This window comes from Dermacentor silvarum, chromosome 2 (genome assembly GCF_013339745.2).
Source record: "Dermacentor silvarum isolate Dsil-2018 chromosome 2, BIME_Dsil_1.4, whole genome shotgun sequence".
NCBI classification, from domain to species: domain Eukaryota; kingdom Metazoa; phylum Arthropoda; class Arachnida; order Ixodida; family Ixodidae; genus Dermacentor; species Dermacentor silvarum.
In genome coordinates, this window is record NC_051155.1 from 125,190,681 (window position 1) to 125,211,700 (window position 21,020).

The 21,020-nt window shown below is 47.4% G+C and overlaps 1 protein-coding gene across 1 annotated transcript in view; it reads right to left on the reverse strand.

The window, feature by feature from the left end:
* The window catches only part of LOC119440360 (uncharacterized), a 143,692-nt gene extending 129,215 nt beyond the window's left edge, over positions 1-14,477 (reverse strand). Inside the window, exons 1-4 of the mRNA XM_049661585.1 lie at positions 14,228-14,477; positions 8,012-8,231; positions 6,946-7,185; positions 3,810-4,009 (exon numbers count right to left, since the gene is read on the reverse strand). Of these exons, the coding sequence (XP_049517542.1) occupies positions 3,810-4,009; positions 6,946-7,185; positions 8,012-8,231; positions 14,228-14,258 (691 nt within the window). The 5' untranslated portion in view covers positions 14,259-14,477. The remainder of the gene's footprint in view (positions 1-3,809; positions 4,010-6,945; positions 7,186-8,011; positions 8,232-14,227) is intronic.
* Between the last annotated feature and the right edge of the window lie 6,543 nt (positions 14,478-21,020).

Below are 21,020 nucleotides of genomic sequence, written 5' to 3' on the forward strand. Positions count from 1 at the left end.
AAACATTTCTCAGGACGCGTGAACTCCGACGAGAACTGTCAGTGCCTGTAACAAGAGTTTACTTACGCTGTACTGCGCACAGCAGTAATCCATGCTTTTCAGCTGGCCCGTCCATGCATTCTGCTGTTAGTCGGTGGAATTTCACTGCTGGCATCAACCCCTTCGTGTGTACGCGGTTTGGGATTCCACAACACAACAGCAACTATATACCAGCCTTCCGTAATTGCTGGTTTGGGATTCAACAACACAACAGTAACTACCAGCCTTCCGTAGGGGCGCAATCGCAAACAAGAGCCGTTTCGCGCGCAGACTAAACGTTCACACTTGGGAAGCGGCTAGCGGGCGGAAGGGCCAAAGCGGCCGGAAAATTTTTTCCGCGCCTGTAAAAGTTGTTCACATTTGTTTTGCTACCGCCGCGGCCGCCGCTGCCGTTTTCGTCCAGATCCATCTCGTCCGCGTACGTTTGTCGGCGTGGTGGCGCTCATTATCGCATTATTTCGAGCGGTATGTTCATTCTTTGACCCAGGTACCGTCATCAAAAGTGATCATTTTACGCAACTTCGCGTGTCATCTGCGACCTTCGGTAAATTCCTCGTTGGCGTTCCGTGATTCTCCTCACACGGGCGCGGTACCGCTGAGTCACAGGTTGGTGCCTACGCGTGATTATATTTCTTTATTAGCTTTTATTTACAAGTTGTAATACCATTTCATCATTTCGTATTTTTCGGTGCCTCCAGGACACCAAAGCGGCAACGGGAACACCAAAGCTAAAACCCGGGCCGGCCTTTGTGTTGGGGCTCGCCAAAGCCTGTGCGTCCTACCTGAGACCTACGCTCCCAATCTATCGTCGCGACGAGAAAAGCGCCCCGCGACTTCCGCAACATACCATGCACGTGCGAGGAGAATTATGGAGCGCGAACGAGGAGTATGTCTATTGTCTGCCATGGAAGTGGAAGAAGAAATGGCTTTTATACTTCTACCTACTTGTTTTCTAGAAATGGACAATGAATAAACGGAAGACGCGGACACCTCGGAAACGGCGGTGGTGGGTTCGCCTGGCTTTGCAAGAGCGCGAGAAGTTGAGTCACGCCAAGGCTTCGTTGCCGCACCTCCGGTCGCGCGACGTTGAATACTATCGCGAGTGTTGCTGACAGTACGTTTTAGTACCACTCTTGTCGTATAGCAAAGGGCGGTTCTTGATCGCGTCGATCAGCATTGCAGCCCACACTTTTGGTGCCATGTTTACATGCTAGTGTAGCTTCCGAGCTAGCAGAACGACTTTATGCCACGTTTCCGCTTCGCCATGGCGAAGAAATCGGTCTATGAGACCGATTTGGCTCGCCGCCTGTCTTTCTGCCTGTTCTGCCGCCTAGGCGGGCGGATTTTGCAAGATTTTGCCGCTTCCGACAGCTTCGAGACCAAGTGTGAACGTAGCCTGCGCGAGCGCGACCTCACCGGCACCTGAAGGGAAGCGGCGGAAATGTATACCGGAAATTTCGACCACCTGGGGTCTTTAACGTGCATCTAAATCTAAGTAAAGCGGCCTCGAGCATTTTCGCCTTCATCTAAAATGCGGCTGCCGCATTTGTTGCTAGATTTGTTGCGCATTTGTTGCTTCAGAATATGGCCGCCACATTCTCGCCCAAAACCTCACTGAGTGTGAAAGCTTTGAGAAACACCGTGTCACTTTTTTCCATATGCAGACATGATTTGCTGTAAATTACCAACCCAAACGGAAGCGCCCAGGAATGAAATTGTGATAGTAGCACCGGTTTCTTGAATTATGTCAGCGCGAAGCGACGAGAACAAAGGGTGGGTAAGTGGGCCTGGGAGGGGGGGGGGCGTTACGGAAAAAATGTCGGGGGGGGGGGTTTGAACCCCCCAACCCCCCCCCCCCCTGGCTACGCCCCTGCCTGGTAGCTTCCAGGGCGCTGTTCCCTCTGTCCGCTAGGAGTTGCGTTGCGTGCTGCATCCCAGCCAACATGTCGCGCCCGCGTGCAGTTAGAACACCATCCGAGGAGTACAAGCGCAACACTAAACCTTCGCTATCGTTGTCAATGCTTCGCCTTACGGGTGAAACTGTTCTTCCCTTTTTCTTTCATGTGATTGACAACCTCCTACCGCCCTATTTCTTACTTATTCGTCAAGGCAGTTAGCACTGCTTTACTGAGGTTTGACCGACCAATGAAGAACTGCCACAAAAGCTGTGCCTTGCGCCTTCTTGCACGCTTAGCATTATAGGGTGGATTTCTAGCGAAAGCTATCACCCACTCATACCCTCTTTAGCATTTGTGAATAGGCCTTCGGATTTTTACAAAGAATGAAGCTTTATGTTGTGCGAATAGCATTTTTTTTCGAACGTAGGGAGCCTATATGTAAGGCGCTGTTTAAAAACAGGACTTGAATGCAGGCTCTGTATTCGAACGTGGCTACGAGAGACAGCAGCTAGACAAAGTACACAGGTACGTAATGGCGTTTAATTTCGCCTAAAAAACAACTGATCATTCCGAGCAGTGCACATTTATGCCCAGTCTTACGCATAGAGAATAAATCACAACCACACGATCTCTATAGGACATCTTAAGGATTGTTCGCTACTTGTGTCATTCAGTGAACTGACGTTTTGCGTAGAGTAACCTCAAAGCACCGATAAAAGCAAGAATCCTGACCGCCCGAATTATCATTACGCATCGGGAAACCTTGGATAGTCGCATTAGAAGCCCACTAATACAACGCTTGAGTACAATATAAAAAGAAAACAAAGCCATATTTATAAGGCCAGATATTCTACACCTATTCGATTTCTTTTTAACGTGTCCCTTATTAGAACGGGTCTGCGTTTTTTTTTTCAGTGTCGACAGCAGTTCAGAGCGGGGAAAAGGGTGTTTGCTTTGTCCGTCTGTTTGTCTGTACTTTGCACTACGCCGTCATCATATTGTATCGCCGTAATTGTCAGGTCACCTCTTCGTTCTGACCTCCAACCTCACCATATGGAAAAGCAAAACAAGAACTCCGCCTACCACAGTCACTAGAGTCATGCAACCTCCAGCAATGTACAGCTGGAGGTCGGGCGCTCCAACCACTGAACTATCGGGAATCATTCGCGCTTGGCAATTTGTACACTTAAGAGTGACGTCGTCGTGTGTGCATGTATTTCGGAGCCCACAAGAGGCGCCCACAGTGGATGAGGATGACAAAAGGCGCATCGCCAAGAAGGGGTTCTGGAATCTGGAAACAACAACAACAACAACAACAACAACAACAACAACAACAACAACAACAACAACAACAACAACAACAACAACAACAACAACAACAACAACAACAACAACAACGAGATACCGGTAACCTCCGTGACAGCCTCCATTTGTTGCAGAAAATTAGTTCAGAGTTCCAGGAATCGGTGATCTCTGCGGCCTTTTTTTGTTCCTTTTCTTTTTAACAAAATTTTGTAAATATCTCATGATAGAACGACTCCATGAAAACAACCTTCAACAACGATAAAGTTCGCGAACGCATGCAGGCTACGAAGATAAATGTGAACGATGATGAGTTATTTCTTCGCGTCCGCAGACAGTGTGCGCTAGATGAGCATACTATACAGTTACACAAGGCATACCTAAATAATAGCGCATGTGTTGTTTCTTCTTGCCGTATGTATTTATAACTTCCTTGCTGTACGTGTATGAAATGCACGGTAAAATAAATTGTGGGAAATATGAAACCTAACTCTTGTTTGGCGCACATTGTGTTGATGCGCGGTCATCCTTTAGCTCCCTCTATGTCCCAGAGGTGTAAACTGCACCCACCGGCCACCGTGGGTCCGTACACGTGGTCTACCACGGCGTGACCCTGGTCCACGTGTCCGTAGGGCTTCAGCGTGCGCAGCACGTTCTCGGCCGTGTCCCGCTGCGCGTACTTGCTGGCCACCAAGCCCTTGAGCACGTGACCCAGGGCGATGCTCATGGTCGCGTTGTGGGCCACACCGACGACGCCTTGCTCCTGCACGCTGCATGGTGTTTGAGCGTCGCGCTCGGGGTTAATCACCCTTCGGGGAAAAACAAAATTATGCAGTGCCAGTTCGCGCAGTCGGCCTGTGAAAAAAAGTCAGAGAAATCGAGACAATATGCTCGTGGTCACGCCATTCCGCCGCAGCAAATTGAGCCACGGCGCACGGTCCTCCAATTCGGCGTGAACGAGCGTGCGCCCATTCTCGCCGGCGGGGTTTTTGACGACATCTCCCATTCGAGGAGCACCGCAGCCTCTCTTGTAGGATGATTGTACATTGAAACTGTGAGGTTTAACGTCCGATAGCTCAACAGTGAGCTATGACGGATGTCGTATGTTGGACCGGTACGGATTAATTTTGCCCACCTGGGGTTCTTTAACATGAACCCAAAGCACTACTTTAGCTTAAAATTCCGAAAATTTTTCTGCATCCTAATGTGGGCGCTGCGGCTGGGAACGAAAGCCGCGGTCTCAACAGCACAACCTGTCAGTAGCTAAGCAATCTCCGCCTGCGTGTGGAGAGGTGAATTAAAGGGTAAGCGTGTTCGCGCGAGAAAGACCAACGCCGCAGTATAGTGCCGGTATACACAGCATTTGTGCTTTTGCCCCCATATCCTCAAGACACATTGTAGAGTAATAAAGAGGCAAGTAAACGTAACCTTCCCCGTCTAAGTCATATTTGTATCCCGGTCGCTGGTAAAATTCGCTTAGATATTCAGTTGTGACTAAGTAACTTGTAACGGGGATATCTTCAGCACACGCAAGGCTCTCTCACTATGCTTCGAGTCGAAAATTATATTGTTGTGAGTATATGATAATTGAGGTCACGCGCAGAAGTCATTCGCAAAATATTCATACCAGATAGCTGCTTATTGAATCTTCAAGAAGGCATGCTAAAGACAATTCCCGGCGTTCACTGTAAGCCACAGCTCGGATGACCGTAGTAAGGTAACGTCTCCGTGGAGGTAAGTCGGCAAGTCTAATTTGCTAATGCGGTGTTGCTGCGCTTCGAGTAGTCGATCAATTCGGCCTCGCGCTACCACCTGTTAACCTCCTCGTTAGCTGAGATTGGAAAGCGACCTCGCCAGAAAGGCGTAGGTACCGGGCTCGATCTCCAGGCATTGTCGAATCTATTAAGGGCCCCGTGTCGCAGAAAATCCGGCGTCGGCATCGTCCGTGGCGGAAAAAGTTATCTGCAACCACCGCATTCGTAAGGTGTTAATGCAGGAGAAAAATTGGAGGACGCTTAAGCTTCGCCTTTAAGAGTACAGCGCGATAGCGTTATCGGGACCCGTTCGCATCACAACGCGCAGCTGTAGGTCTGATAGGCGCGGCTCTAGGTTTGAGTTTCCTCATAGCAGAATTAGGTTTTCTCGTACATTCAAATTACAATCTGACGTCGATTGGTGAACAATGCGATGGCGAGTCCAACGTCGTATAATAAATTTTTTGACGGATTTTATTATGAGAAATCCGAGCCACCCGACCGCGCAGGCCCTTCGTTGTGGCGCAGGCTTTTGGGTAACAAAAATTGAATTTCTCACAGGGAAATCCGTCAGAAAAATGGCAAAGTACAACTTACGCACAGCCTACAGACATGGTGGCGTCGGACTGTTATTTTAATGTACGGGAAAACATAATGCTGTTACGAGGAAACTCAAACAGAAACTTCTTTTGCCAGCATTTCTACCATAAAAACACGGGCTCACTCGGGTAGCTTACTTACGAAAATCTTATCCAGATGGCGTGGCATCCTCGGCAGGTTAGGGAGCCTACATGCTGCGGCGTTTTAACCGTTGCATGTAGGCTCCCTACGGCAGGTCACATTGGGACTTCGCCGGCCAAATGCCTTTTGGACACGCGTGCGCGTCGGGGCAACAGCAAACAACTAACAAAATAATGAAAAAAAGGTCCTAGGGCTTTCACATTTTAATAAAAGACGACTTATATTGCCCCTGGAAAAACGTTTTCTCAGCAATGCATTTCTGTTTAAAAGTGAAGCCGACTTTAAGGAGATCGGTGTGAGCTTGGTCTTTGTAAGCTGGCTTTCCCACCTTCTGTTTTACAGTGAACGAAGCCTCCTTGCCGGTTGCGAACGATGCGATGCGAACGGGTCCCGAAACGCTGTCGCGTTCTACTCTTAAAGACGAAGCTTAAGCGTCCTCCATTTTTTTCTTCAATCGTGAAGCATTCTTTCTGACAAACACGTGTATTGACTTCCTCCTGAATTTCTCACTGCTCTCCATTGGATGAAAATTTCAAATTTTTATGAAGCTTCATTCACACAGTACACATTTCCGCTAAATTATTTGCTTATTCAAGAAGAAAGCTTTTCGCTGGGGTTTTGTCCCCGCACAAGCACGTGACACCATCCGAGTAGCCCCGTTTACCAAACGCATGCACCCTGCCCGACACGAAGGCTGCGGATGTATTTGCTCGAGCTCAGGACCTAATTCGGGTGTTTGCAGGCGGCAACAGCGATGTACCCATTCGTTACACAGATGCAGCGCGCGACCCCCACCAGCGCGATGCGATGAGTCTAGTTGCCACGGGCAGCACAGGTGCCATGCGAATGATCATGACACCCCTGCATTTATAGCAGAGGCCAGTGTCATTGCTCTGGCCTTTACTGACTTGAGCACACGTGCACTCCATACACCATCAGCGTTAGACTGCCAGGCCGCGTGTCCCGAAGAAGCGTGTCCGCCCCTATGCTTCATTTGTTCAGCAGTGCACTCGCCTTCTTCAAGGTGTGCGTAGTTTGCGATCCCGGACAAGCCTCCATCCTTGGTAATTAGCATGTCTACCCGCTGGCTACCGTACTCACTAGCCGGAAGCTAAGTCCGCAGCTCAAGACAGTGCATCCCATTACGTACTTAATTTTCTTTTTCACTTTTGTACTGATAACCTATCTAGAAAGTGTCGGAGTGGTCTCACTTCTTCAGAAGCGTGTTTCCGTTCCGCGGTGGAGGCCCAGTGTTGAAGGTGTGTGAAAGCATGTAGAAGAGGGCGCACTTTTCTCCTTCACTTAGGCTGGCCTCGTTGAAAGGCTGCTGGGGCTGTGCATTGCGCAACATGGCCTCCAAGATGGCCGCCTTCAACTCCCGCGCCGAGTCCACCAGAAACCGCTCGCCGCCGTTTGCCAGACGCTGGTGGTCCACAAAGTCGATCGAGAAGCTGCGTACACAATGCGCGTAGAAATCACGTATTATGCATCAGATGATCGATGAGGCAGAAGCTTTGAATCGCTGCTCATATCTACAAGAAAAGTATCACGGTTCCCGTCACCTATAGGCCAATTTACTTGAAACACGATCGGCATACTTATGCTGGCAGGCTAAATATGCAGTGATCCCCTGTTGGTTATTGTGTCACGGCAGAATGTGCTTAAGCTGTACTATGTCTCCATGATGCATTTGATGACTGAAACGTCAGTAAAAAAATCGATAGTAACGTTCTTTAGGTGTACTTTAACACTGTAACTGGCGCATCCTTGTGGATCGTCTATCACGAACGAATTATGTTTCTTCCGTACTACACATTACTTTCTTGCATATGAATTCTTCAGCAAGGTCATATGGCCACAACCACAAGGACGTACCTCGCTCGATGAACATGACAACAAATACCCTAGTTACACTTAAAAGAAATATCGACTCAGGGTTGACTGTGCTTCGTGTATGGTTCATTGTGTTTCGTGTATGCAACTCGCCTACGTCTGCTGGATGAAGGCTGCACTAATGGGCTTTCGACATACAGATACTGTGCTTTCAACCTCTTACTATTCATTGGGTTGTCAAGAAGCTAGTTAATGGAATTGACGAGATTTGACATTAGAAATAAATTCAGCATGCCGTGAAAAACCAATCACAAGAAAATAAAAGGACCACATGCGCTACAACAAGCGTTACACGTAGGTTTTATTCCCGACATTGTCTAACACAGCAGGCGAAGAAAAACGTTTTGCTATAATTTAAGAAATGAGACTTGTGCGTACACATACCGTGTCAGCAGCATGGCTGCCGTGTCAGCAACGTCCAAGGTTGGGTGGGCGGCCTCAAGTTTGCGCACCAGTGACCTGAAGGCGTCCAGGGTTTGCGCCGGGGCTGATTCCGAGTGCGCCAACGATTCGTTAAAACAGGACGAAGCCACCTTGGCGTTGAATGTGGCGTAGTCCATGAGCACCGCCCGCGTGACAGGAAGCATCAGGTGAACCGCAACTACTGAAATGTTAATGGCAATAAGAAATGTCTTCCTCAATACACGACATGATAATATGAAGGCCTCTTGTGAGGCCGATAGGAAGCGTAGATGATAAGCCTTAATCATCAGCAACGCAGAGAAGCAAAGCGAATGCTGTATGCACGATAGCCCTTTCCTGGCTAAAATATTAATCTAATCTAGATCCGCATTACCCACCGGTATCTCTGCTTTCATTACAGCGTCCCCAACTTCGTTCGTAGTTTAACGGCTTTTCTCTATAGTCAATCTATAGACGGCACGTAAACCTGAAGCAACAAGACATTTATAGTGTCGGCGACTCTCAGTTCCTATCCCACCTTACCACGATCGGTATGCGTGCTGTTCGCTCAAATTAGCATGACCATTGCTACCGTATCATCCTAGGCTTTGTCAGGGGTTATATAGAAAACCACAGAGAATATTTCCAATTGCAGAGTTCTATATTCCCCTCTCGTGCGGTTCACTAGTGAAAATCACCGTTGGGGACGCATCTCAGGTTGGGGTACGTGCACCAGAAGTTATACAGGGTGTCCCAGCTATCATGCAGCACGATTTAAAAAAAGAGGAACGGCGTTACGCGAAGAAAACCTAGTGCGTATTGCTTCCAGTGCAGTGGAGGAGCCGCCAGTATTTTAAAGCGAAGCTTTGTACCTCTACCAGCCAAGGGTTCCGTCGTGTCCGTCGTTGTAATCAAAAAACGATCCCGACAAACCGCTAACAATTGCAGGTATAGCAGTATAGCTTACTTGAATTCAGGCATTCAGCGTACAACTAAGCACTCGTTTTCGCAAGAAAACCACAAAAACAAGCTTCAAAGTGATGAGCCAACATGATGGATGATAAGGGCTGCGGGCAAACAACGGAAGCAGGCTCGGCGCGGTCCGTAAGATTAGATTGCAGCTTTTGCAAAGCTTATGCAGCTGCTTGAAAGAGGGTTGACGTCATTCGAAACCTTTCCAGCCTAGTAACTGCTTCGGTTCATTTTCTGGACTACCCCACTATGGGTAGACCACGGAAAGTAAAAACGGCAGAACGTGCATTCGCGGAACGTGCATTGATTTAACCTTGGCAAAGAATGTAACTACAGTGAAAACTGAAAATTTGAGTGTATATCACACCGATCATAAAGCAGTAGTGAACATTGTTGTGAAGTAAATAATAATAAAGGCCGTGGTTAAAGTTACGTTGTAGTGTGTGAAATATCAAGTGCGCCGCAGTCACCGTGAGGGTGGCGTAAAAAGCTTCGTTTTCCAACCACCTTCACAGGGTGGATTGGCGGGCAATTTTTTTTTTCATTGCTGAGATCTAATTAGCTAATTGTAATTAATTATCTAACTCGAGAAGTACTGCCCTAATTATCTAAGTTCCAATGAGAAAGTTGTAGAGCAATATGTAAACTCCCGATACAGCTTTCTGTTGCTCAATACGTGCCACATAAATGTGTTTTTCCGAGCGTGAAAGGAGCCCGCGAATACACGCAGAATTGCCGCGCGACTGGTCGCTCGAGGCACTTTGCGTGTATTCGCGGGCTTCTTTCACGCTCGGAAAACGCTTTTATATGACACGTACGTAAATTTATGTTTGCACCATTTTGCCAAACATATATATTTGAGGCATTATACAGCACGACGTCTTCAATTTTGCTGTCGTCAAACGCGTCGTCTGCTAGCGAGCAGTTTGACCAGTCTTGCGCGCAGAACGTCTGTGCAGTACATTTTAACGCGACAGCGTTTAGGGACCCGCGTCACAGCAAATCCGGCGTTGGCAACTGGCGTGTGATCGCGGGTGGCGGAGAAAATTATCCAACCACATCGAACGTGCAGGCCCTCTACGTGGTGCAAGGTTTTGGTGAACAAAAATTGAATTTCTCACAGTGAAATCCGTCACAAAAATGGTAAAGTACGACATTACCAATCGGCGTTGGATTGTTTACCAATCAGCATTGGATTGTAATTTGAATGTACGAGAAAACCTAATTCTGCTACAAGGAAACTCAAACATTTCTACCAGACCTGTGCACGTCGGGGCAATAGCAAACAATTAATCAAATAATAAAAAAAGGTGCTAGGACCTTCATATTTTATTTACTCATATATTGCCCCTGAAAAAACGTATTTCCAGCAATGCATTTCAGTTTAAAAGTGAAGCCGACTTTAAGGGGATCAGTGTAAGCTTGGTCTTTGTAAGCTCGCTTTCCCACGTTCAGTGTTGGAGTGAATCAAGCCTACTTGCCGTATGCGAACGATGCGATGCGAACGGGTCCCGATAACGCTATCGCGTTCTACTCTTTAAGGCGAAGCTTAAGCGTCCTCCAAGTTTGTTTCTGCGACATGGGGCCCGATAAAAATTTAGAAAGGCTCGGTTTTCAACATTCCCCTCAATGTTGCCTAGAACCAAAGTACAGCGAAACACCAACAGAATTGGAGGGCGATTAAGCTTCGCCTTTAAGAGTGGAACGCCTCCATTCAAAGATCCCTGGCTGCTTATCAGACTTTTTTCGCGTATATTCAAATTACAGTTCGACGCTATCACGTCTGTAGGTTGTGGTTAAGTCGTACTTTACGACTTTTTCTGACGGATTTTACTTTGAGAAATTCAATTTTTGTTCACTAACGCCTCGCGCCACGCGGAGGGCCTGTGTTATCGGGGTGGTTCGGGATGATGAGGCTCGGCATGATTATTTCCGCCAGACGCCGATGCTCAACGCCGACACCAACGCCGGATTTTCCGCGACACGGGGCCCTTAACGCTGTCGCGTTAAAATAGGAATCGATGTCTACAAAGCCGAAAATACTGAGCTAAGTGGGCGCGCGCTGACGCGTGTCTTGTAGCTTCAAGCCGCCATTACTCGCGAGGCACGGTAAACGCATGGCGCGTGGGTGCGAGCATTCGCGAGCCGGCACACGTACATGTACTACTTTGGCCTTTAGGTGCAAGCCACTTTAGGGTACGTTCGCACTAGCGACAAAAACGTGCGTGAGTCGCCGAGCGCGGCGAGAGTCTGCGCGCAGACGCACACGGGCAAGTTCACGTTCGCGTTTTGCGGAACGCGGCAGCGAAGCTTGGCGTCTCGAGTTGTCTCGTTCCATTGGATACTTCTCGTGAAAACGTGCGTTCCGTTCAGCCGATATTAGAGAGCTTTAGATTAGGGGGACGCAAGCGTAGGGGCCCCTTAGCGCGAGCGCAATACGGCGGCCCCAAGCGCTAGGGTGCCACTACGCTTGCGTCCCCCTAATCTAAAACTCTCTATATTGTTTTTTAAAGACGATAGTCTTTCTTGGGGAACTTAAACGCTGAAAATTTGGTCTGTCTGTCTGTCTGTTTGTCTGTCACCCGATTCAGCCACCCGGCCAAAGTTGGACCACTTGCTTACCGCCCACACTACTTAAACTGGTACGGCTGTTCATACTTGTAAACGTTATCGATCACAAAGTAAATATTACGCATATCTGAGGCGCAACATCATTAGGTAAGTATTAGGAGGTGTGTTCCTTTAATAGAAAATACATAGATACGTAACTCTAAAGACCCTAGTTTCTTAAGCTGCGCTGAAAATGCCATGCTATGCGCGCCGACGAACGACGTTCCCAGACTGCGCGCCGACTAGCGCCCTCTGCCATGGAGGAAGGAAACCCTCTGCACAAGCTCATGTTTCCCGATGTATGGCCAGATGGCGTCCATGTCTCACGCAGCGCCTCCTCAATTTTATCAATGCCAGCCAGATGCGTCCGATTGATCATAAAGGAAGCGCTGTCTGAGGCAGGGCAAAACATAAATGGCCGCTTGATGAAATAGTGCGGTAAAATGAAATCTGTTCAAACAAACCTCCATTGCATTTATCATGCCAGGACGGAAATGGTACGAGAACAGCATCACGGGTGGCCGCGGATCAGACCAGCACTCATGTAGTACGGCCGGCAGAAGACTATCGTCTGTCGACGACATTTGCAGCGAAGCACGCAGATACGCGGCCATTTTATGTCTTGCATTCGGATTGGCTGAAATTCTTTCTTACGAACAATTCTAGCGTAAGAAGTTTATGTTTTAAAGACGATAGTCTTTCTTGGCAAACCTAAACGCTGAAAATTTGGTCTGTCTGTCTATCTGTCTGTCTGTCTGTCTGTCTGTCACCCGATTCAGCCACCCGGCCAAAGTTGGACCATTTGCTTACCGCCCACACTACTTCAACTGGTACGGCTGTTCATACTTGTGAACGTTATTTTTTTTTGCGATAGCGTGCCTGTTGGCACAAAAATATTTACAAATAGAGATGCACGCCGGATTCCCGGAGGAAGTCCAGCAGGGTCTGGTGGTGGGGCCCCGAGATCCAACTATACCTACATCGATTTCGTCTTTCATCGGAGGTGTCTGCGTTTCTTTGCGCCACTGCCGATCACGCTCAGGCACTTCGGATAAGGACTAGAAGCTACTGGTGAGCGTGAACATTATAATACTCATTTGTTCTTTACTTGTGCGATGCCGACGTGCCAGAAAGCGGAATAGAAGGTTTTGGTTGCGCCCGATCTGGCGCTACAGGGACACAGAGGGCCAGGCACACACTCTGCCTCCCCGCCTGCGCGCAACTACTTGTCCTTGAAATGAACGTTGGATTTGTCATACAAACAGGCATACGCGCGGACTGTCTCTAAAGAGTTTTCCATTGCGAAGCCACTCCTTTCTCGGCGTCCCGACCGCGGTACGGGAAGGCTTAACGGAAACGGCCTCACTGACTGGGCATGGCCTCTGAGATGTTACGCCATATGCGTGTCACTGCTCAATCTCGGAGGCGATGCATCATTACTCTTTGCTTGTGAGACAGGTGGCGCCACAACTGCGCGGCTCGCTTCTGATTGGTGTTTGTTTTGCGGCTGCCGCCAAAAATGGGTCGCGCACCCATGCCGCGCGTTGCTGCCGCGTTTCGTGAAACTCGTCGTTCACGACCGCATCGCTCGCCGCGAACGGCGTTTCGTGCGCGTTGTTGTCGCTAGTGCGAACGTTCCCTAAGAAATTGTAGTAAGTTTGGCATGTCGCGTTTCTAACGCGTGCGTTTGATTTCATCCCGAAGAACGTATTTTCGTATGTATTCGTGAGTTACAGCTGATTATGTGGTGCACTACACAGCTACCAGTCGTGAATAGTAGAGATATTCTCACTTTGGAGATTGCTTACGCGGCGTCGTCCCATTGAAGCTTTCACAAGCGCTCTGGTCTGCAGTCCGGCAAAGCTGCTGCATGTTTTGCCTAAGGATAACGATAACAGCAAGTTCCTTGCGCTGATTCGCAGTGAGGGCTCACTGTTGACATGGTGCTGCAGTGAGCACGTTTGATCTGGTAACACAAGCCGTAAATTTAAATGTTTAGCAAGTAACCAGCAGCTTCCTTAGTCAGCGCTGTTATTCGGGATTTTTAATTCAAGTACAACACTTTAGACTGTACAAACTTCTGCCACAGCGCCACCACCAAAGGTTTTTCCATATTATAGAAACTCTTCTCTTCGGTCACCTTCGACGAGTTTAATACAGTGCTTCTATCTCGCCGAGGTTCAGCACCTGCAAATCGATCGCAATCAGCAGTACAGAGTCTTACTACCCTACTTGCGACTGGGCTAACTGGTGTATACTTTGTTGGGATGTAAACGATGCGAAATGATGCGAAGAAAACACAGGGCAGATAATGAGCTTTTCGCTGTCCTGTCTCCTCCTCACATCGCTTCGCGTCTTGTACGCCACCAGAAAGGACAGGCCAGAGGCACAATTGCGGCCCTCGTCTCCAGGAAGCAATATATATATATATATATATATATATATATATATATATATATATGGTTTTACTTGCCCAAACCACAATCTGATTATGTGGCACGCGCCGTAGTGTGCCCCGCTACAGCGTGCCTCATAGTCAGATTGTGCTTTTGGCTCGGATTAATTTTGACCATCTGGAAGCAACAGACCGAGGCTAACGTGTGGACGGTCACTTACCCACGAAGAAGTATGTCAAATATGGAGTCATTGTGAAAATGAGTGGGCTGCGCGTCCTGGCGAAGATCCTCGCATTGAACCAGAGTCGCCGGCACGAGTGGGGAGGCCGTGTCCGTGCGTCTTGAGTCCTTGTGGCTGCGACTGCCGTACGAAACAAGCAGAACTTTCGGCGTCGGCGTGACTGGAATAGGCTCCAGGGGATTGGCCTGCACACGCTTCAGACGTTTCGTCACGTGGACAGCTGTCATGGTGGGAAGAAAATAATAATAATCATAATAATAATAATAATAATAATAATAATAATAATAATAATAATAATAATAATAATAATAATAATAATAATAATAATAATAATAATAATAATAATAATTCACTCAATTAATCAATCAATCATGTTTATTTCATGTGCCCAGGAACAACCCTAAGGTCTGAGTACTCGCGCACGCATACATTAAAAATCAAAATCCAAAACACTGCAGGGGGATATCATTAAAAATAAATAAATAAAAAGAAAAACTGTGAAAATAAGAGATTACCTACAACAAAGCCCAAAGCAAATACAAAAGAAAAAGGAGGAGAAGGGCACTTGAACAATGCATGAAATTATGACACAACAAGACAAAGTTCGGAAAAGAACGATGACAACGAGTTATGAAAGATATCAATATCACGAAAGTAAGCGTTATAAAGACTTTGTATTCGGTAGAACGTTGAGTGCTCGTGATGACAAGCAGGAGCATGGAAAGCACTATGTTCGCTGGTGATCTTGCGCGGAATACAAAACATGATACAGCTGAGAATTTCGGGACACGTGAGGTTACCGTGAATGAGTCTGAAGAGAAACAGAAGGTCAGCGCGATAACGTCGGTGGCGAAGTAAGGGCAATGACAACAATCCAACAGTGCTAGTACAGGGTCCAATGTCCAGGTTTGCAAAGCGGTGATTATGTATGCTTGGAAACGTTTTTCTGGACACGATCTACAATGTCACTGTTGGGTCTGGAAGAGCTATTCCAGACGACCGATGCATATTCGAGTTGAGGAAGACAGATGGTAGTGTACAACTTGCGGAACGGTTTAAATTCCGTCGGAACTCGAATTCCCGCGATAGTCTGCAGACAGAACCAAGAGAGCGCATACCCTGCATTGCAATGCGTTTAGTATGAGCAGAAAAGTGTAAAGATCATTAATCTCGCAGACCCTAAACAACGGCACATAATCTACACAATAATAATAATAATAATAATAATAATAATAATAATAATAATAATAATAATAATAATAATAATAATAATAATAATAATAATAATAATAAAGAAGACATTCGCCCCCACGGGATTGAAGCTACATCACTGCGGCGATTGAATCTACGAGTCGGATGCGCTAACTATTGAGCTTTTTCTAGGTTGCGTTCTTGAGTTGCTTGAACTTGAGCAACTTGAACTTGTGTTGCTGATGAGCGATGCTGGAAATTAGAGAGATGGCATGGAGCGTAACTACAAGTCGAATATGAGCTGAGAAATGAGCTTAGTTCCCAATAAGGTAAGCGTGTAAGTGGTCAGTGGAAGACGTTTCTTTATATCAGCCGCAATCGGCCGGCAGGCCTACAGGTGACAAGTTCTTTTGTCACTTGTAGCAAAGCAATAAATTTCCACATATCGCTGTTTTGAAAACAACATAGAAATGATGCTCGATAATTAGGCCCGATGAATTATGCCCGAAGTGTATGAGTTTTGTGGGCACAAAGATCTCCTGGCAAGTTCAATAAGCTTATACTTTGGAAGAACTTTGGTTTCTACAGTATCACTAGCCCCTACAAAAGAAACGTTAGCGTCTGACACAAGGATTACAGCAACATTAGCAGCAGTCACAGGGTACTTGCAATGTCTTAACCACAAGAAAACCAATTTTTCATGAATTGCTGGCGGTGGCGCCCAACAAATTTTATTGACCTCTGGTGAATTGCAAGGAAATCTTCGCCTCGGTGTATTTTGCGCATGGTGCATGCTATAGAGAGATCCTGTCATCTTAGACCTCACGAGTCCAGTGCGGTGCTTTTGAAGAAATTTCGCACAACAAATATACATGATTTACGACTTGTAGTTGCGTGCACTCGCCGATATCTGCGAAAGATTTGACGGTTACAAAACCCTGACCGCTGCGCCTGCCGTGCTCGGGAGACAATATCTCACAAGTGTACAATGGACAGTGAGAACATAAGCCCGTTTTCGGAAAAGAATTTGGCGTATATGGAGAGAGAATGAGCATTTACAATGTATCATAGAATACCCGCTCAACCTTTTTAATGTGAGACTGGATTAGAAGCTCGTCTTTCAGCATATGTGGTGCGAATGAGAATGCACCAAATGCGTTTGCACAAGAACGGCTTGCGCGGTTGCATTCCTCCTGCGCATAGTGTGTAATGCACACACCGCGTATTTAACAATGTCTCTAGTGCGGTATATTATCGTATTATCGTGACATGCTATCCACCTCTCTCTTTCCCTACCTCTCCAATTTCCCCTTACCCCGGTGAGGTGTGGCAGGCTGGAGACACGCGATCCCCGCCGACTCCTCCTCATGTCTCTTCATTGTACACCTAATAATATAATCAAAACTGAAAAAAACATGGTTTTTCGAAGTTAAGGAACACTACGGAGATAGAATCCGCCTAACGACAGGAATATTGCTTTTGTAACTTACCGATGCAGCCCCCCCCCCCAAAAAAAAAAAAAAAAAGAGAAAAGAAAAGAAAAGAAAAACGAAAAAAAGAAAACATCAAAACAGGAGCCAGAAGCTGCTGTCTGATTCACTGCCACTGCTGGCTGGTTCACATTTACAACATCATATAGTCATGTCCGCGCATTCTTGAGTGGATCCTGGGTAATCTGCTCCTGGGGGACAGTCGAAGAGTTTATCTAGCATAAAGTGACATTATTGAGGTATAGTTTAACCCTTTATTGATGAGCCTACACGCAACATACCAGGAAGATTTTTTTTCTTGTCGAGTTTCAGGATTGAGTGCGAAGTTTCTGGCTAAATGTATTTGGCCTTCACTAAATGACGGGCAGCGAGCGTCATTTGTTGGTTTAGAGGAGGAACGCTGGACGAGGAAGAAGAAGTCTGGCACGCGACCGACTGTCTTTTGAAAGCAAGGTCAGAGGAGACTGGCCGATGCGAGATGTCCAGCTGCAGTGTGGTTACACATGTGAAGTAAAATAAATCAAATGTAAATCTATCCTTCACATATGATGAGAGCTATCTAGACGAATTCAAAAAGGAGCCCTAGGTGGCTTGGGGTGAAGCTTACGGCCAGTTTCCTGCCTGCTGTTTTTCCCCTATTGCTGAAAACATTTCCGCAATTTTTTCTTGGGGATTACGCTTATTCTTGATGTGTTTTGCACATTTAGATAAAAAATAAACATTTTTTCTTTGGCTATTTATATGTCTCGTCCTTCAAGGGTTAATTCATTGCCGCTTCACGAATGCACGCGATTTGAAAATGACACTCGAAAATGGTGCGAACTCCACTTCAGTGGCGGGCACAACTAAGTGCAGGAGTACAGCAGGTATGGCTTACCTTATTGCAGACTCCTCGAGGCAGTGTCTAGCCGCGTCGACCACAGTGCGCGACAAGCAGCCTAACCGCGTGGCTCGTCAGATACGAGTTGCGGGATTTACGTGGCTCCAAGTCGGTTCACCCGCGGGCGTCGGTTGAGGCATCTCATTTCCGTTGCTCGAGGTTGGCCTTTTGAGAGCCACCGAAGCGGTGGGATATCCGCGTGAACACCAGTGTGGAGAGCCAGTGGCGGTGGCGATGGCGCATCAGTGCTTGGCGCATACTCATGCGCAAATGACGTTTCGGATCGCTGCAGCCACTGTCGCAGTCCGAGCGCGCGTCCCGTGGTGGGAGCTAGAGACGGCGCCTCAAGAGATGTTGTAAGTGCAGAATTATGAGGCGACTTGATGTATGACAATGCGTGCGGAGGAACGGTGGCTGCCGCCGGGAGGAGGGTCGATGAGCTCTCCGTACACAACGCGCAAGTAAGCAACTTCCTTTCTATTTACGCTTGATGACCACCCTCCGTGCACTCGCATATAGGCATGTGGATGCAACCGTTGCGTACGTCGGGCCCTGTCATTTCCGCTGTGGCGCCACGCAGGTGGCCAAGAAGTCGTGGTATGTAGCGTATTAATTTTCCCGTTATCAGACTCTATACGGCTTCTAGCTCACTGTTAAACACTGCTTCTGTAAGCGTAGTCTCCTTTCTCAGATATTTAGTGATCGCGAAACTTGTATAACTTGCTTTTTGCCCGCTTAGCGAGGGTTGAAAATGTAGTTAAGGAACTTTTAATGAGGCTTAAACTAGAGTTTTTAGCACGTGAGCTTAGTAAGCGATGCATCAACGAAACTTTCACAGTAAGCCTTTACAACGGAGGCTGATTGCAATTTCGAGATCGGTACGTCATGTTTGCTATTCGGTTCCCGCATTATCGAGGTGTACTAAAATGCGCGCTTTGTTAACAAAAACATTGTTAATATTTATGTCGCCTTTAAATATCTGAGGTGGTGTAGGGGCCTTTTAAGTAGCTGTTTTATAATTTTTTTTTCGTTCGTCACGTCACAGACTGAAGAGTGGCTGCCTACAGCATGCATTTGAAAAATTGGGCCACATTTTCAAATTGATGCGTCAGACCTTAACTATATTTAGTTTCGCATGAAACCAGTTTTTGTGCACATTTTTTTTTCTTCAAGCTATTCGCCGCTGGTCTTACAGAATTTTCGATACTTATGCCACGGCACTGTCGAGCTTCAAGGGATGCGAATACTAATGAATGAAAGAAAAGATGGTTCATAGATTTCTAGGCGTGATGAAGCGTTCGCGACTGGTAGACGATTTGAAAAAAAAAAGACGCTTTTGGAGATTAGCGTCGGAGTAGTTATTGTGACCTGAAGGCGCCTTTCTTTTTTTTTAAAGCATCGAATGCGTTTAGCTCCCGTTATCGGCGACCTTCAAGTGACCTTGAGTCAAAAGGCCACGAGAACATCCGGCCATCGTTGCAAGAACAAAACGAGATCATCCGGGCAACCAGTCAAATGTAACGAAAATGCGGTCTCTGGCCCCAAACCCTTTGTACATACGCTTTGCACATTCTCAGACCCGGCTCTGGCTGCCGGGTCTGTCGTCGGCTGCGTCGCAATGGTTGAGGCGACGACTGTTGAGCTGCCACGGGTGAGGCTGCAGTGGTAGAGGACGCCACACCTTGAAATGGGGTCTGGTTATCGGTCATATCATCGTCGTCTGATGAGCCAACTTCATATGGTTCCTTCGTCGCCAGAAGATGCCGACGGTTGCGCCTCAGCACAGTATTGTTCTCTGTGCGCACATAGAAGGATCGTGGGCCGGCCGATCCGACCACCTTGGCTTTCCTGGCCCATGATGTTCCATTCAAGCGTGCCGCGTCATTGTTGCTGAGGCCAGGTAAGGTGCGCCTATGACGACTACTTTGCCGGTGTTTCTTGACGAGAGTCGCCGACATTGGATTGAAGTCCGGCAATTGTGTGCGCAGGTAACCCGGCCACGGCGGCCGCATTTCGATGGGGGCGAAATGCGAAAACACCCGTGTACTTAGATTTAGGTGCACGTTAAAGAACCCCAGGTGGTCTAAATTTCCGGAGTCCCCCACTACGGCGTGCCTCATAATCAGAACTGGTTTTGGCACGTAAAACCCCATAATTTAATTTTTTTTTTAATTGTGTGCGCAGCCGCCTTCCTTGCAGCAGTTCCCCAGGAGAGCGGCCATCTTCAACAGGACTCGCCCTGTAATTTAACAAGCCCAGCCAAAAACACTCTCCTGCAGCTTTTGTTTTCTTTAGAATACGTTTCACCACCTGTACACCCTTCTCTGCGAGCCCGTTTGACTGAGGATACTGCGGGCTTGATGTCACATGTTTGAAGTCGTAACGCTTGGCAAAAATAATAAACTCTTGGCTGCTAAACTGTGGCCCGTTGTCTGTACCAACCTCGGCTGGGATGCCGTACCTTGAAAATATTTCACTCAGTCTATCGATAACAGCGCTGGCTGTTGTCTCGGGCAGTAGCGCTACTCCGGGGAAATTGGACATCGAGTCGTATGCACACAAATAATCCCTTCCTGAGTACTGAAAGAGATCGACACCGATACGGTACCATGGCTGAGTAGGCGTCGGTTGCATAATTAAAGGCTCCGATGGCTGCTTATAAGCATATGTCTTGCAGGTTGGACATCTTTCAATCAAGGACTGAATGTCTGAGTTTATGTTCGGCCAATAGACCGTCTATTTGCCTTGCTCTAGCTTTGCACTTAACCTGGCCCAGATGGCCTGCGTGGATCCGTTTCAACATGTCGCCGCGCATGCTTGTCGGTATGGCTACTTTCGTCCCTTTCAATAATATGCCGTTTACTACGGACAGCTCGGTGGCCACTGGTTTCAGGGGGCCTTCGACAGGTTCTCCCTTCGCAAGCTTTCTTAACACAGTGCCAAGATGCGGATCGAGAGCCGTTTCCTGTGCAAGTTTTGTAGCTGTCGTTTCACTTACGAGTGCCGATACGACAGTGACGGCATGTATCGCGACGTCACTTGTGTCTGCAGCTGCCTTGAGTCCATGAACAGGGGATCGGGACAACGTATCAGCAAGGGCCATCTGTTTGCCAGGAATAAATGTCAGCGTGTAATCATATTTCAGCAATCTCAAGAAAAATCGTTGCACTCTGGGGGGGCATATCACTTATGCCCTTCTTTGATATGTTTA